The 18,094-nt window shown below is 50.0% G+C and overlaps 2 protein-coding genes and 1 non-coding gene across 4 annotated transcripts; 1 reads left to right on the forward strand and 2 right to left on the reverse strand.

Annotated features, from left to right (window-relative positions):
* The first annotated feature begins 851 nt into the window (after positions 1 to 851).
* On the forward strand, positions 852 to 1,889 carry LOC136290653 (ribonuclease CL2-like). Of its 2 annotated transcripts, none has more exons than XM_066184995.1 (2): positions 852 to 946; positions 1,342 to 1,889. In XM_066184995.1, exon 2 carries the CDS (start codon positions 1,348 to 1,350, stop codon positions 1,768 to 1,770), a length of 423 nt encoding a protein of 140 aa, XP_066041092.1. In that variant the 5' UTR covers positions 852 to 946; positions 1,342 to 1,347; the 3' UTR covers positions 1,771 to 1,889. The 2 variants fall into 2 exon arrangements, with proteins under 2 accessions (XP_066041092.1, XP_066041091.1); XM_066184994.1 differs by having other exon boundaries at positions 866 to 952.
* A 12,715-nt stretch (positions 1,890 to 14,604) lies between these two features.
* On the reverse strand, positions 14,605 to 17,607 carry LOC136290777 (small ribosomal subunit protein eS1-like). Its single transcript, XM_066185084.1, has 5 exons — positions 17,127 to 17,607; positions 16,410 to 16,648; positions 16,037 to 16,245; positions 15,351 to 15,460; positions 14,605 to 14,768 (listed from the first exon to the last, which is right to left on the reverse strand). Exons 1-5 carry the CDS (start codon positions 17,605 to 17,607, stop codon positions 14,647 to 14,649), a joined length of 1,161 nt encoding a protein of 386 aa, XP_066041181.1. The 3' UTR covers positions 14,605 to 14,646.
* LOC136291567 (small nucleolar RNA SNORD73) lies at positions 15,037 to 15,106 on the reverse strand. Its single transcript, XR_010721631.1, has one exon. It is a non-coding gene; the product is annotated as a small nucleolar RNA SNORD73 (small nucleolar RNA).
* Positions 17,608 to 18,094: the final 487 nt, after the last annotated feature.

An 18,094-nucleotide genomic window follows, 5' to 3' on the forward strand; every position in this document is an offset into this window, starting at 1 on the left:
TTTTGGCCAAGTGCCCGAGCTGTTCCCACTGTAGGGACTGTGAAATCCTTTCAGGAGGATTTCTTCAGAGGCTGTAGAAATGCCACCAGAGCACAGGGCAGGACCCTCTGCACCTTCACTGTGGCCAGTCTTGGAAATGTTACAGCTCTCTTAGGAGAGGTGCTGCCCAGGACCCCATTCTCTCTCTTTGCCACTTCCCATCAGAGTGTCTCTAACGTCTTAGAAGAGGAGGATGGAGACCACTTGCACCCACTTGTGACAGCCTCTCCTGGGCACTGCATGCCTCTCCCTCTGGAGGGGACATGCCTTCCTTGGAGCTCCATTGCGATGGTCAAGGGAAAGGAGTATTTGATGGGCTCAGGCTGGCTCCTGGTTCTTTGCTTGTCTCTACATCAATGGAGCAGCTGGGAGCATGGGAGGTAGCGAGGAAAAATGTATCCTGGCACTTCCCGGGCGTATGAATTTGCCTGCAAGGGGACTTAGGGAAAAGGAACACACAGGTCCCTTAGCACTGCAGAAGAGCCACGGATGTGCCACACCTTTCAGGGGTTGTAGGAACATCTGCCAGCTTCCAGGTGATGGTGACATCCTGCCCTCCCCTCAAGGAACCACATATCTTGCCGTGCCACCCAAAAGGACCCAGGTATCCTTTCATGGGACAGGTGGCCAAGGCCAGAGCAGGCAGGGGCCACCCAAGGGGATGCACACAGGCAGTCACGTGGTTCGTTAATGATTACCTAATGACCTTGGGGGCCATGAGGGCGTGTGGGGCCTCCTTGGCACCTGGCTTCCTCAGACATCCACTGGACCTTGCTCTTTACCCTGCCCCTCCTCCTGGATCCTTGCCCATTGGGCACAGCTGGGGCCAGTATAAAAGAGGTGCAGAAGAGTGGGAGGGATCCTGGAAACCCCTGAGGCCATAAGGGAAACTGAGGCGCGCACACAGGTGCAGGTGAGGGGTGCATAGGGGGCCAGAATGTCTGTGGGAGGGGTCTGTGAGGAGCCCAGGCATCCAGTGGGGAAGGAAGGCTGTGTATGGCATCCGGGTGTCGGGGCACACGGTGGATCTATAGGGGAGCCAGGGATCTGAGGTGCAGGTATGGAGGTGTTCCATGGGGGACTGAGGCTTCTGGGGAGTGCCTAACTTTAGGGGACCTATGCAGCCAGGCAAGATCCACAGATAGCCCACCTGTCCAGAGACGGGCCTCCATGCATTGGGAGGGGATTTGTATGGGACCCAGGGATTTGGGAGGGGGAATTTATAGAACAACCAAGCACCCAGGGTGGGATTTCCAGTCGGGGGCCCAGAGGTCCAGATGGCCCTAACCCCACCTTCTCCAGGTGTCCATGGCGGGCTGGGTGCTGTGCATGACCCTGCTGCTGGCAGCACTGGCAGGGGTGCTGGGCGAGACCCGCTATGATAAGTTCCTGCGGCAGCACGTGGACTACCCCCAGACGTCCACACAGTCGGCACTTCGCTACTGCAACACCATGATGGCACGGCGGCAGATGACGAACCCAGTCTGCAAGTACATCAACACCTTCGTGCACGCCCCGGCCGCGGACCTGGTGGCCGCCTGCTCCCAGATGCCCAACAGGGACATGACTTACAGCACCACGTACCCCATGAGCATCACGGTCTGCCGCCATCGCAGTCGGAACCTGCAGCCGCCCTGCAATTACCGCGGCTGGCAGGCGCAGCACTATGTGCGCGTGAACTGCCAAAGAGGGCGGCCTGTGCACCTCAACAGCACCTCCACAACCCCCTAGCGAGGCCTTGCAGTGAGGCCCGGCACGGTGCTGCTGTGGGCCCTTGGAGCGGGCGTGGATTCTCCCTCCCATCAAGGGCTCTGTTATTTCCAGCAATAAAGGAGGTGTCAGATGCCTGAGCTCCAGCATCCGCTTCTTGGGGGACCCTGCGATCATACCCCTCCCTGGGTGCCCCCTGAGCCCCTTGGGTGACCCCAACCCTGTCTAAGCTGTATTTGGCCCCCATGTGCCTTATGAATCCCTGGGTTTTCCCAGCATCCTGGGTGTCCCATAGCCCCCTGGGGTGTCTCTGCCCTCTCCTGTGCCCTCTCTCCTTTCTTGGATGTCCCACAACTCCCACGGGTGCCCCATAACCAGCACCACCCTCCCAGCCCAAGGGCCCCTAATCTCCTGGATGTGCACCCAGCATTCTCCCCAGTGTCCTGACCCTTTGAGTGTCACATTGCCTTCCTGGATAGCCCGTAACTCTCACAGGGTTTCCCAACCTCCCACATGCCTTATAATCCCCCTGGCTACCCCCAAATTCCCCCATGTCTGCCCCATAAACTGTCAGATGTCCCATCTCCCACATGCCTCTGTCCCCATCGGTGACCTCTCTGGGGCTGAAGCTGCTCCCCCTTGGGGCCCCCACAGGACCGAGCCCCAGCTGGGGCCACACTGAGCCACCATCCCACACACACTGAACACAACACACACACACGGTGCATGTGAACCCCGCACTGTGCACACAACGTGCAGCCACACAACACAAGGCATTCAACACTCACACCCCTGCTCCTAGCACAGCACACAGCATTAGCACACACAGGGCACACATGCCAGCACATACACACAAGCATGCACACACATACAGAAGTTGTCTTCCTGAGTCCCATGGGATTTCAGTTTCACCTTGTGTTCTTCACCTCTTGTCCTTCATTCTCCCTGTCAGTACTTACCAGCACACTTACAAGCTCCTTCTGTCTGAGCCTTCTCTTCTCCAGGCTGAACAGTCTCTGCTCTCTCAGCTTCTTTTCTGATCAGACATGCTCCAGTCCCTTCCCCATCATCAGTTCCTTGCTGCACTCTCTCCAGTATGTCCATGTCTCTCTTGTACTGGGGAGTCCACCACTGGATCCAGCACTCCAGGTGTGTCTCAGTGGTGCTGAGCAGAGGAGCAGGATCACCTCCCTGCACGCGCTGGCAGCACTCTGCCTAATGCAGCCCACTAGGCTGCAGCCCACTAGGATCCTTTGCTCTGGTGCTATTTCTATGAGACCCCTGAGAAGTCCCATGGCACTGCTGACATCCAGGTGCTGTGCCGCTGCAAAAATACAGCCCAAATGCATCCAGAAACTGTAGCTGAGGAGGAAAAGGAGTGCAAAAAATGGTCTTCCCAATCCTTTTCCTCCCTCCCCAAGGTCCCTCTTGCTCATGTGCCTCAAGTAACTCAGGTGCTCCTTTTCTGAAATTCAGGTGAAAGGCATTTTGAGGGCCATCCATGGACTGGTGAACTCCAACTCTCAGCACTGGCCCAGTGAGGGGAGCACTACTCTGTGCACTGGGAAGGAACTGGGTATTTCAAAGGTATTTGGGGCATTTCTGGACCAGCAACTTACAGCACATTCACTTCTCCACCCTGCTCACTCCTGGCCATGGGAGGAACTGCCTGGCTCAGGCGGGAATCCCCGGGGTCTCTGCAAGTACAATGTTTTCTACCCTAAAGGCACAGCAAAGACATCAGCAAGTGTTGATAATCAATGTTTTGCACTACCTTTTCTAGACAGTCATAGTAGTATCTTGAAGTCGGATAAGAAACTTTGAGTCTTTTGTGGCAGTGTATGTAATCATGTTTCATGAATGCTCAGAGCAAAACATGCAGGCTTTTTAGCCATTTCCAACTAGGGAAATACTGTGGTGCAACACCATTTTAACTTATATAGCATTCTAGGATGTTTACTCTGGTATTACATTATCATGCACAAAGTCTGCATAACAGAAGCTGCTTTGGCCTTCTTCAACCTTCTTAAGATCCAAACTTTAAAAATTGTTTTAATATATAATTACAGCATTCAGTATGTCGATGAAGTTTGATATTCAGGTTTCATTACTGCTTGAGTTCCACATTAGGAGTAGAATCCACTTGTTTCATGACTTAGAGGATAAGAAAAATAACTGGTATTTTGTAGTAGAAAGGATCAAATCTAATACTGGTAAGAGGGGAAATGGAGAAATAAATCCTTCTGTAGCATCCTTCTATTCTTAGCCCAAGCTGCTCATACAGCAAGATCACACAAGTAATTTTTTTAAAAGTATTTCACCTCTTAATGAATTCTGTTTAAATTGCTGTGAATCATCTTAGACCTTCCTCGCTGTCCTCAAAATATTTGCAAGTACAGGTTTAGCATTTTCCTACTGTCCACTGCTCTTTGAGCACCACTGTACTTTTCTTTCCCAGCTGACGTTAGCCACAGACAGTGTTTATTGAGCTTTCTCAGATCCCAGCCATGCAGTAGCTGCACTATTCCAATCATTTGCCCCTCCACTCCCCTCACGGAAGTGGAAAGCCAGTGTTCACTCAGTCTGCATTTTATTCGTCACCCAAGCACTGGAACATACTTCAGTAACACTATTCCTAGCCACAGCATGAAGGATATTACACAGCCTTGGATTTAGTTTTCAGCAGACATGGGATTAGTTTCCAGGTTGTTGCCACATACCAAATATACTGAGCATCCTTATAAATGGTCTGTCGAGGCCTTAAGGAAAACATGCTGTCCTGGGTTGAAGTATATTCTATCACCATCTTCAAGAACTGTTGAAACCAGGTGAGGCAGTGCTCCCTGCCTCCTCCACTCTGGCTTATCTTCTGTTAATGGGCCATCAGCACCTTTGCTACACAGCTCACAGATAACCCCCTCCTGGACTACCTCCTGTTAATGGGCCCATCAGGCCTTATCACATGACTCACCATCCCATTGTGGGATGCTCCGCCCAGAGGGAGAAACCAAGCATTCCAGCCTGGATATAAGCTGAGACTCTGAACACCAGAGGGGCGCTTACCCACTGGATTCCCAGAGGACCCGAGCTACCAGACTTTTCTACAGGATCACTGCTTCAGGAAGACCACCTCATCTGGACTGCTTCCATCACTACGCTCAGGTTGTATTCTGACTCTGTCAGTGGTCTTTTGTATTATTGCATTGATTTTATTTTACTTTCTTTCCTTTTTTTTCTTTTTTTCCTATTAAATTGTATCTCTGACTTGGAGCCTCTCATTTGTTTTGCCTTGAAACTACTACATTTTTGGCACCCAAAGTGGGGCACAAGGCACTGAGAAAAGTCAGAATTACAATTTTGTATTGAAGAAGACACCTGTTCGCTATGATGCTCAACATGCTTACATGTGTCTTATATCTATCTCTCTATATTTTTCCACAACTGGGGTACTATCTGCCAGTCTTAATGCTCCTGCGTAGACCAGGGTATGGTACTAAAATTGCTTTAGTAGTCTATTATGTCCATTGCTTGATAAACTCTGAGGCAATGAACATTATTCAGAATATACACCCAGTTTTGTTTTCTTGTTCTGGTCTAGGATGCTACATCTGGGGCCTCAACAATTTCACCCAGCCCCTGTGGGGAGGGGTGAAGAATGATTTTTTTCCAGCTTTTCAGGCATGACACAGCAGTTTTTGAAAATATGGAATACCCTCTGGATGCCAAGGACAGCATGATGTTGTTGTTAGTCCTGCTTTGTCTTCTCTGCACGGCCCGCACCATGCTTAGAATCAAAACACTACATGGTGTGATACAGCGTGTTCTGAAGGAAGAGGAAGAGGGAAAAAGAAGCAGAGCAACGATATCAGTGTCTACACAGAGTGTCACAGAGGTGAAAGGAACCAAAGGCAAGGCAACAGTGTCCTCATCTACACAGACCGTCACAGAGGAGAAAGAAGCCAAAAGTGAGGCAACAGTGTCCACATCTACGCAGACTGTCACAGAGGAGAAAGGGACTAAGGGTGCCATCAGCATCTCCACACAAACCATCACCGAACCGGAACAGCCTAAACCAGTAGCAGTTGCCCCCGTTCAGAAGAAGAAATCAAGGACCAAATCAGTCCGCATAGTGACTGATGAGGGTGCAGCAGGACCTTCACAATCAGCAGAAGAGACAGAGCCAGAAATCATCACTCGCTCTCTATCTCTGGGTGAGCTGCGTGACCTGCGAAGGGAATTCACCCGCCAGACCAACGAGTCCATCCTGACCTGGCTGCTCCGCATCTGGGACGCTGCAGCCAATGACACCATTCTGGATGGAAGTGAGGCCAGGCAACTGGGATCGTTGTCCCGGGATGTGGTCATTGACCAGGGGATTGGGAAAAGCCAAGAACCTCTCAGCCTCTGGCAGCGACTGCTAACAAGTGTGAAGGATAGATACCTTTGTAAAGAAGACCTCCAAGTGCACCAAGGAAAATGGAACACAATAGAACAAGGTATCCGATGCCTGAGGGAATTGGCTGTGTTGGAAATCATTTTTTCAGAAGATGAGAGATTTCCTAAAAACCCAGATGGTGTCCAGTGCACATCACGGATGTGGTTAAGATTTGCACGGCTTGGACCCGAGATGTACTCACGTTACCTGGCAACACTGCAATGGAGGGAAGGTGAGGACAGGGTAGGTGTCTTGGCTAATAAACTAAGAATTTACGAGGACACTGTCACTGCCCCAGTTCGTACCCATGTCTCATCTGTGGAAACAAGACTGGCTGAGCAAGTCCGGAACTTGATTGAAGAAGGCCATCAGAAACTGAAAAAAGAACTTAAGGAAGAAATTTACCATATCCAGCCAGAGCCAATGAGAGTCTCTGCCATTAGGAGCAGGCGCTCCCCAGCCAGGGAGAGAGGATACACACCCCGAGGTAACCTCTGGTCTTTTCTTCGGGAGCATGGAGAAGACATGAGGAAGTGGGATGGAAAACCCACCTCCTCCTTAGCAGCCCGGGTACGTGAACTGAAAAGAGAAACACCTACCACAAAGAGCCCATCTAGAATCAATGTTGCTCCGGTCTCTCGTGCACAGAACTCCAGACGGTACAGGAATGACGATATGACTGATCCTCTTGAAGGAACCTCAGAAACATATTTACAAGAAGAGAGCAATGTATGCCATGACCAGGAATAGGGGGGCCCTGCCTCTAGCCAGGTAGAGGAAAGGGACAATCGGATCTACTGGACTGTGTGGATCCGATGGCCTGGAACATCTGACCCACAAAGATATACGGCTCTGGTTGATACCGGTGCTCAGTGTACTCTGATGCCATCAAGGTACGTGGGAGCAGAACCCATTTCCATTTCTGGGGTGACAGGAGGATCCCAGGAGCTGACTGTACTGGAAGCTGAAGTAAGTCTAACTGGGAAAGAATGGCAGAAACACCCCATTGTGACTGGTCCAGAGGCCCCATGCATTTTGGGCATAGACTATCTCAGAAATGGGTATTTCAAAGACCCAAGAGGATACCGCTGGGTTTTTGGCATAGCTGCTCTAGAGACAGAAGGCATCAGACAACTGAGTACCTTGCCTGGACTCTCAGACGACCCCTCTGCTGTGGGACTACTGAAAGTTGAAGAACAACAGGTGCCGATCGCCCGAGCAACAGTGCACCGTCGGCAATATCGCACCGACAGAGACTCTGTGGTCCCCATCCATAAGATGATTCGTGAGCTGGAGAGCCAAGGGGTGGTAAGCAAGGCTCGTTCACCCTTTAATAGCCCTATATGGCCCGTGCGTAAGTCCAGTGGAGAATGGAGACTGACAGTGGATTACCGTGGCCTGAATGAAGTCACACCACCACTGAGCGCTGCCGTACCAGACATGTTGGAGCTTCAGTATGAGCTGGAATCCAAGGCAGCAAAATGGTATGCGACCATTGATATTGCAAATGCCTTTTTCTCCATTCCTCTGGCAGCAGAATGCAGGCCTCAGTTTGCCTTCACCTGGAGGGGCGTGCAGTACACCTGGAACCGACTGCCCCAGGGGTGGAAGCACAGTCCCACCATTTGCCATGGACTGATCCAGGCTGCACTGGAAAAGGGTGAGGCTCCAGAACACCTGCAATACATTGACGACATTATCGTGTGGGGAAACACCGCAACAGAAGTCTTTGAGAAGGGAGAGAAGATCATTCAGATTCTCCTGAAGGCCGGCTTCGCCATCAAGAGGAGCAAAGTCAAGGGACCTGCTCGAGAGATCCAGTTCCTGGGAGTGAAGTGGCAAGATGGATGGCGTCAGATTCCCACTGAAGTCATCAATAAGATCACTGCAATGTCTCCACCGACCAACAAGAAGGAAACACAAGCTTTCCTAGGTGCCATAGGTTTCTGGAGGATGCACATTCCCGAGTATAGCCAAATTGTGAGCCCTCTCTACCTGGTCACCCGCAAGAAGAACGATTTCCACTGGGGCCCAGAACAGCAGCAAGCTTTCGCCCAGATCAAGCAGGAAATCGCTCATGCGGTAGCCCTTGGCCCAGTCAGGACGGGATCAGAGGTGAAGAATGTGCTTTACTCTGCAGCCGGGAGCCATGGTCTGTCATGGAGCCTTTGGCAGAAGGTGCCGGGTGAGACTCGGGGACGACCACTGGGATTCTGGAGCCGAAGCTACAGAGGATTCGAAGCCAACTACACTCCCACAGAGAAGGAAATCTTAGCCGCCTATGAAGGAGTCCAAGCTGCCTCAGAGGTGATTGGTACTGAAGCACAGCTGCTTCTGGCACCTCGACTACCGGTGCTGGGGTGGATGTTCAAGGGAAAGGTTCCTACCACACATCACGCCACCGACACCACGTGGAGCAAATGGATCGCCCTGATCACGCAGCGCGCCCGTATTGGAAACCTGAATCGCCCTGGGATTCTGGAAATTATAACAAACTGGCCTGAAGGTGAGACCTTTGGATTATCCTCTGAAGAAGAGGAGGAGCAAGTGATACGGGCCGAGGAAGCCCCACCATATAACGAGCTACCAGAGAGTGAGAGACGATATGCCCTTTTCACCGACGGTTCCTGCCGAATTGTAGGTGCTAACCAGAAATGGAAAGCTGCTGTATGGAGCCCCACACGACGAGTTGCACAGGCTACCGAGGGAGAAGGTGGATCGAGTCAGGTCGCAGAGCTTAAAGCTGTCCAGCTGGCTTTGGATATTGCTGAACGAGAGAAGTGGCCAAGGCTCTATCTCTACACTGACTCATGGATGGTAGCTAATGCTCTGTGGGGATGGCTGGACCGCTGGAGAAAGGCCAACTGGCAGCGCAGAGGGAAACCCATCTGGGCTGCTGAGATTTGGCAGGACATCGCCACCCGAGTAGAAAGGCTGACCGTGAAGGTTCGACACGTGGATGCGCATGTACCCAAGAGTCGGGCTAATGAAGAACATCATAACAACGAGCAGGTGGATCGAGCTGCCAAGGTGAAAGTATCTCAGGTTGATCTAGACTGGCAGCACAAAGGAGAATTGTTCCTAGCTCGTTGGGCTCATGATGCCTCTGGTCATCAAGGGAGAGATGCAACATATCGATGGGCTCGTGACCGAGGGGTGGACATTACTATGGACAGCATCTCCCAGGCTATCCATGACTGCGAGACCTGTGCTGCGATCAAACAGGCCAAGCGAGTGAAGCCTCTGTGGTATGGCGGACGATGGTCAAAGTATAGGTATGGGGAAGCCTGGCAAATTGACTACATCACCCTTCCCCAAACCCGCCAAGGCAAGCGCTACGTGCTCACCATGGTGGAAGCAACCACTGGATGGCTGGAGACCTACCCTGTGCCTCATGCTACTGCCCGGAACACCATCTTGGGCCTGGAAAAGCAGGTCCTGTGGAGACATGGCACCCCTGAGAGAATTGAGTCAGACAACGGGACTCATTTCAAGAATGGCCTCATAAGCACTTGGGCCAGAGAACACGGAATCGAATGGATATACCATATCCCATACCATGCACCAGCTGCCGGGAAGGTGGAACGCTGCAATGGACTGCTTAAAACTACCCTTAAGGCACTTGGTGGAGGGACCTTCAAAAATTGGGAACAGAACTTAGCGAAGGCCACCTGGATGGTCAATACCCGAGGGTCCATCAATCGAGCTGGTCCTGCCCAGTCTGAATCCTTGCATACAGTGGATGGAGATAGGGTCCCTGTGGTACACATGAGAGGTATGTTAGGAAAGACTGTTTGGATTAATCCCACCTCGGGCAAGGGCAAACCCATCCGTGGGGTTGTCTTTGCACAAGGACCTGGTTACACTTGGTGGGTGATGCAAAAGGATGGGGACACCCACTGTGTACCACAAGGAGACCTTATTTTAAGTGAGAACTGTGTGTAGGATTTCATTATATATATATATGTGTGTGTGTGTAGTTTAAGGAAGGTATTGATTTGGGATGATGTAGATGGTAATAGAATAAGGGGTGGATAATGTCCTGGGTTGAAGTATATTCTATCACCATCTTCAAGAACTGTTGAAACCAGGTGAGGCAGTGCTCCCTGCCTCCTCCACTCTGGCTTATCTTCTGTTAATGGGCCATCAGCACCTTTGCTACACAGCTCACAGATAACCCCCTCCTGGACTACCTCCTGTTAATGGGCCCATCAGGCCTTATCACATGACTCACCATCCCATTGTGGGATGCTCCGCCCAGAGGGAGAAACCAAGCATTCCAGCCTGGATATAAGCTGAGACTCTGAACACCAGAGGGGCGCTTACCCACTGGATTCCCAGAGGACCCGAGCTACCAGACTTTTCTACAGGATCACTGCTTCAGGAAGACCACCTCATCTGGACTGCTTCCATCACTACGCTCAGGTTGTATTCTGACTCTGTCAGTGGTCTTTTGTATTACTGCATTGATTTTATTTTACTTTCTTTCCTTTTTTTTCTTTTTTTCCTATTAAATTGTATCTCTGACTTGGAGCCTCTCATTTGTTTTGCCTTGAAACTACTACACATGCCTGGCAAGAGGTTACTCCAAGCAGCTCTAACCAAGGCACTTGGTAAAAAGTAGCAGCATACTTGACCAAGATGAATGTGATTGAGGCAGTTTCACATTATAGCAACTTCTAGTAGTCAATTCCTTTTTGTAACACTTGGCTTCTTACAAAATAATTAAATAGAATCCGGATTAACTGCTAATTCCATCACACCGGAATAGAAGAAATTATGCCGCAGTTGGTTCTTTCACTGCTGCCAGTATCCCATCCCTTCTGCACTGTATCAGAAAAAGGAACCAGTAGGCTGACGAGTTGCTGCTCCAGAGAGCTGCAGGTCACTGGGTATTGAGATACCTTCAACAAGACTTTCCCTCATGGGCTTGGCAGTTCAGGCGGCTAAGGGGCCAGCAGTTGGAGGTGGATGGAGGCTGGAAACCACAATCATCCTGATGGACCTCACCCACTTAAGTGACATCCTTGCTGACAACTTCACCGGTGTGAGCTCTGAGCACCACAACTACCTGCTGCTGTGAGACTGGGGTGCAACTGGAGCAGGCTGGGGAGGGTGGCCGTGCCCTCCCTGTGCACTGTGCTCTGGTTACCATCACAGCAGGCAGGAATAGGCACAGCCAGAACTGCAGGCCTCCCCCAGCAAGGAATGGGCATCCGGTCCCAGTGGGAGATGGGAGCTCACCTGAAGCAAGCCTGAGGGACCTGCAGTGCAGACATGACCTCAGCACCATTCACTCAGCAGTCACTGCTAGGCCACAGATCTTGCAAAGACAGACACAGCCCCCCCCGCTTTGTGGTGTGTGTTTAAACCACACCAGCACCATTCACACAAGCGGGGGATGAAGACCACACAAAGTTTTCATGAGCTGAGGAACTGGACGTCTACTTCCATTAGGGATGAGCAGGATAAACAAAATGCTGAATTACGTGCTGTTTCTAGAAGGTTGGAAACACAGAATGGCTACAGCTGTTACTCAGTTTTAGCAGCCTCAGCAAGCCTGTCCGGAACTCAATCATGTGGAAGTCCACAGCCAAGGACAATCCTTCCCACTCTCCCAAGTTTTCCTCCTAGGACATTCTAAAAGTTCTCGCTTATTCCAAAAAAAGTCGTCTCCTAGAGAAATCCAAGGAATAGCCAGGTCCTTCAAAGACATACCGCACCAGTGTGGTGGTAGATGAGGCTGAATTATACGATGTTTACTTACTCTTTGTCTGGCAGTTTTCTAAGGTTTTGATAAAACTCTCAAAAGTAGAACTGATTTTTTAGTATTTTTTTTTTCAATTTCCTCTTTTCCATTTTTATAACTGTGTCTCGACCGGTTGTTTTTGTAACTTCACTGAATGTTTAAAGTCAGTGCCTGTTCACTGACAAGACCACTCTGCTGTATGTAATCTCCTCCTCCTTCCCTGTGGGGCAGGGCAGGGGTAGCAGCAAGGCCTTTTACTCAGAGCACCGAGTGCCATCTAAGGGCTGCTCGCATGGCTGCAGGCAGCTGCAACGGCGTCTGTGTGAACGCCGAAGCGAGGGAGATGCTCGGCTTTTCCAGGACAGGATTTCCCTAAGACAACGCCCAACAGCACCGTGAGACCGCGGCGTACAGATGGCAACATAAAATTCCTAAAGTGTACAAAAAAGCCGAGAATGAGGCGGAGTGCAAACCTTAACTGCAACGTAGGAGCAAATTTCAGCTGTAACCTTGAAACCCAGCTAGATCTCCATGCATTAGAATCAAAGCCTCACTTACCGAAATATTTTGTTTGACCCATTCTCTGGAAATATCTTCAGGAAGATGTCTTTGTTCTGTGTACAATGAACAGTGTCCTGAATAAACCTTTGTTAAGTCTAGTAAGTTTGTTATGGTACCTCTGTAAATTAAGAATGTATTTAACCAATAAAAGTTTTGTAATTAAATCATGAGGGCATTTTAATTGTCTTATGCTCTGCAAAGATGAGCTTTCCGGTTGACAGTGTGAGATCTCATTCTGCTTAAATATTTAGCCTAGCTGCAAAGTAACACCCCAGCCCCAGACAAGTAGTCCAGACCCCTCAGAGAATCTGGATGATTTTAACAGGTTATTCAAGCCTTTGGACTTGGGTGTGCCTCACGCACAGCACCTACAGAACCGCCAGCATTTTGCTACCTGCAGCAAGCAGCTGTCACCACAGGTTATCACATACACACTCTGTGGTTCTCAATGAGACAACGCTGTGAGGAAGACATGGGCTGATCCTGCGGGTCATTTAGGTGTGCTCTGCTGATTGCTGCTTTCATACTTCATGATTTTTCAGCTGGTATTTGTTGAGACAATACAGAGGATGCACACTATTTTCCTTCCTGCTTTTCCCTCACCTGAAATCACATCACAAAGCCTACATTTACCTAGAACGCCTACATGGCAATGCACTGTTCCAAACAATACATTTAAAAGCCTGAAAAAAACCCAAGTTCTTGTTCTTTCCCCAAATGCTCTCGGACTAACTTTTTGGCAACATACAGAACTCAGATATGCAAGTAACAAATAAAACCTGACAGCTTCAAAAATGTGGCTGTCTGGGATTCCTGGAGGCAGGCGCCACCTGCCTCAGCAGTACAGATGGGAAGAACAAAGCAACATGATTCCTTCCCCCTGTTCCAGGGTTCTGGGTATTGTGCACTCACTACTCTTCTTTCCAGTACACCAAGTGGAAAAATCAGAATATTAAAACTGTAACTTGGAATCACAAGACAAAATCACATCACCTGCAGCATTTTGAAGGTCACAATCATTCTTCTCATTTTGCATACTGCTTGATCCCAACCAGAACTATCAACTAGGAAAATGTGAAAATCCCTGACAGGGAACAGTACAGCCTTCATGGGTAGCAGGGCCCCGCTCCTCTTCCCCAGCAGCTTTGTTGGAACAGTAACATTTTCACTGTTTTCCTTTATTTCTTGTCCTAAGCTCTGTGACAACTAATTGCAAGAGCCACCACTCTCAGTGAACTCTGCAATCTGCTCTCAGGTTTTAAACCCCTAACTTACTGACAATTTAATAGGACCAAGTCTAGGTTTGTTGCCTTATTCTAAACAAAATATGTCAATTGCCCAAAAAACTCATTTTAGCCAGAACAAATAGTCTTTCATTTTTAAGCCAACGTAAGTTGAACAAGCAGCAAAAATGCCCTTAGATAATGGAAAACAGTCTTAAAATTACGCCACAAAACATTTAAGAGCTTTGTCTTCAGAACACAGACCACTGCCTTTTTAGAGAATCTTTTTCCCCCCTCAAGTTCCACAGGTTCTCCATTACGGTCACCCCTCAGTTCTGACAGGATAAAATCCAACACCCAACTCCACCGCTTGAGCCATTCTGGATTTCTGCACTGCTCAAAATTAATGCTGCTTCCATCACTATAATTATGACTTTAACACCTTCAAACACCTTCTGAGCACCAGAGACCACAGCTGTCCCATGAGAGGCTGTATTAAATTACCAAGAAATTTAAACATAGGCACATTTTCTGAAGCAAGTAATCTGGATAAAACTGTAAGACTTCCCAGTAATACCAAATTCTGACCCAGCTTTCCCTGTGCAATTTCTGCCTTCCATGTACTCTTCGAGGCACCTCTTACCAATACAAGCTCTGCACACATACACAAGGTTTCTCTGGTGAGGACTAAAATTACTGGGTAAAACCAACAATAGGGAATCCACAAAACAGACAACCCACCTTCTTCCACGCATCTCCACAACAACTGGAGAAGAACATGAGTACTTATTTTTTTTAACCAAGGCCATAGGTTTACCTTATTGAAAACTCCTCCACACATCCAGTATCAATATTGTCCAGTAGCAATACAGGCAACCAAGCATTAGTTCTGTATATTAAAACCTTTTATTTTCCACCAATTTTCAGTTTCACACAGACTCTTGCACGGGCGGCTCATACCCATCAGCTCGCTCTACCTTAGTGCCTGCCTCATCCCCAGAGGGCTTTCCAGCACCGCCACCTTCACCATGCAGCTCCATCAGCTTGCCCACTGAAAAGAAGCAGTGACAGAAACGGTGAGACACAGACCTGTCCGAACAGTTTTAAATTGCTCAATTACTCATCATATACAAATTAAACCACCAGAACACTTTCTGTAGGTAGGACTAAGTCCATTGCAGACAGCCCATGCACAGTGATGCTCCGCAGTGGCAGTCAGACAGAAACACGCAGTGAAATACGGCTATGCAATGGAACTACAAACCACACCTTTTCCTAAAAGCATCTGGACTCAAGAGCCTACTGCTGAATTACACGGGAATGTCAGAAAAAGGTGAAATGGAATCATTCCACATCATCTGGGACCGAAACATTTTGTCATCATTCATTCCCAAGGCAAAGCTGTTAAACATTCAGCAGCACTTCCAGGCGAGAATTCAAGAAGCTCCAAACTGCACGCTCGCCGCTTGGCTTTCCATCCTGGAGGCCACACATGGGGACAAGGACTCACTGTTTCCCTTCCACAACCACTTAAGCTCACTGACCCTGCTGTAACATCTTTATCCAAAAGCAAACACACTTAAAGTAACTCCTTTCCACACCCTCCTCCAAGTGCCTGAGGTAACAGACTCACATTCGAACTTGGGCTTCTTGAGCATCTTCACCTTGCGGACATAGACATCGTGCAGAGGGTAGATGGACTGACAGGCCTTCTCGATGTCCTTGCCAATGCTGTCTGGGATCCTGAGGAATCAGAGCACAACAATGCTAAAAGTTCTGCCTGCTTCTGCAGCAGCAACACAGGCTAAAAAAAATCCTTAAGAATACAAAATATTCTACAGAAGTTTACACCATCACTTGGACAACTTTCTTCAAGTACAGTTAGATTCTAAGACACCTCCCTTGCAATGTCAGAAGGGACACAGCGCAAGTGTCCTCATTTTGAGAGCAAGAATGCAAAACTTTTGGAACCAATCGGCACACTTTGAAAACCTTCTATCAGAAGAGCACAGAGCATTCACAGCTCCAACGGATCAGAATTACAACTTTAGTCTGTAGAAATGTGAACCACAAATCTTCTGGAGAGGGACTGTACATTTATGCAAACGTGACAGCGGATTCAGGTCAGACAAGATGCAGAGAGTAAGAGAAGCTATTTGCAGAAAAGGACGACTGGCTTTTCCACATGAGGGGCTCCTTGTCTGGCCTCTGACAAACAGCTCAGGATGCACCAGCACTCCCCAGGCACCCAGCAACAACCAACCCCCAAAGAACGATGTAAACTCTCGGGGAGAAAAAGAGAACACAGCCAAAGCTTACAGCTTATTGACAACTTCCTTCAGGTCGTTGGTCTGCACCTCCCGGGTCATGATCTCCATCATTTTCTTGCGGATCTGCCGGACCTGCTGGTGCTGGGCATAGGAGGTCTTGCGGATCTGGTTGTTGCGCTTCTTGGTGAAGCCCACGCAGAAGAGGCGCAGCAGGTACCCATCCGTGGTTTTGACATCCACGTGGGCTTCAATCATTGTCTGGAAGAGGAGGCACTGAACATTTACCCCCGCACAGCACAGGCTGCCCAGCCCCACACGCCCGACGCCGTCTGATGCCGCTCCAAACACGGCTGTGCCAGGCCCTGGCACTTCCCCCCTCCCTGCGGGCACCGGCAGTGATGCAGACCTTGTTCCTTACACACCTGCCACTTTTTGACCATGGAGCACATTTTGTCCCGTGTGAGGTCCATCCCATGGAAGTTGGTCAGACAGTTCTTGCCCTGAACGTCCTCAGTGATGAGTTTAAATTTGCGGAAGGCGACCTCATCGTTCTGCAAATCAGCCAGGCTCACCTCAAACACGCGGCCCTTCAGCCCGTCAGAGGCAATTTCTGTGTGATGCACCAGAATAAAACACCTTAGATCAACATTACAAGCACGTCCTTCAAATCAGATACTGAACTCCTGCCGGAATCCTGGTCTCTGATGTTTTCTAATGGTGATCACAGAGCCAGCAAGGTTGGAAATCTCTCCCTTTGGGAGGAATCTTTTTAAGGTAACAGTATCCAGGTGCAGGATATAAAGAGCAGCACACAGCAGATTCCACCACGTGCGATAATCTGGTTTGTTTCAGATATAAAAGGTTACAGAGTATTTGGAAATTATGGACAGTAATGAGAAAACTACGCATAAAAAGCCCCAAGTGCTCAGTAGAGATGAAGCAGCAATGAAGAGCCCTCTGCCAACGAGGAACCATTTTAACAAGACTGGCTGGTTCACACGTCGTTTGGCAGTGACCCTCATTTTATTTGTTTCTCGTGTTACAGTTCAAAGGAACAATCATCATCCTAACTTGGAGTACAACCAGCAGAGTATCATAAAGCTATTGAGCGGAGCCCGCGAGCTCCCGCGAGATTATACGAGACCGACACTCGCGCGAGACCTGCCAGAACAGGGCCGCCTCCAGCGCCGGGAGCGGGAGCGGCCCGCCCGGGACGTACCACGGCGGGACGGGACCAACTGCACGGGGGGGGGCGGGGGGAGCCTTGGCGCAGCCCGTGCCCGTGAGCGCCCCCGCCTGGAGCCCCGCGGAGCGCCCAGCCCGGCTCTCCCGATCCCCGCGGAGCGCCCAGCCCGGCTCGCCCGATCCCCGCGGAGCGCCCAGCCCGGCTCGCCCGATCCCCGCGGAGCGCCCAGCCCGGCTCTCCCGATCCCCGCGGAGCGCCCAGCCCGGCTCGCCCGATCCCTGCGCCCCGGCCCGGGACTCGCGGCCGGAGCGCAACGTCGCGCCGGAAATGGGGATGCCCGAGCGGGGCCGCTGTGCAGGCGGGCAGAGCCACAGCGACGGCGTTCGCTGCACTGAGTGTGCCCGGGCGAAAGGCAGGTGCCACCTCCTGCCCATTGTGATTTCTTCGAGCTGAATTATCTGTCCCCAGGCTGAATCTTTCACCTTTTGTAAACGTAACTGATGTCGTCTGGTATTTTGTACAATGGAAGTCGCTTAATGAAGAACTTCGTATTTCAAGCATCACGTAAGAGTATGTCCTACAAATAAATATGCATCGATAGACGAGGAATATGCATTAGACAGACGGGCTCATGTAAATTTAATGTATTTAAGATGTAACTTTTTACCCCATGGTGTGTTTGATTTGTCAAACCTCCACCTTGCATCACGTGCAGAATAAACAAGGTCTCCTGTCTAAACTAGACTCCGTGTTTTGAGAGCTCCTAAAATCGGCAGCTTTCCCAGGTCTTGGGGCGCCGAGGGGGCAACCAGAAGTTGGTGGTCTGGGCTGCCCCAAATGCCTCGTCCGATGGCCCCTCTGCCCACCGCACAGGGCAGGAGGAGGCTCCGCTCAGCCTCCCTGCATGGGCAGGGATGGGAC

This window comes from Chamaea fasciata, unplaced genomic scaffold (assembly GCF_029207755.1).
Source record: "Chamaea fasciata isolate MVZ Bird 193981 ecotype frontalis unplaced genomic scaffold, bChaFas1.0.hap1 SCAF_6, whole genome shotgun sequence".
Classification (NCBI taxonomy): Eukaryota; Metazoa; Chordata; class Aves; order Passeriformes; family Sylviidae; genus Chamaea; species Chamaea fasciata.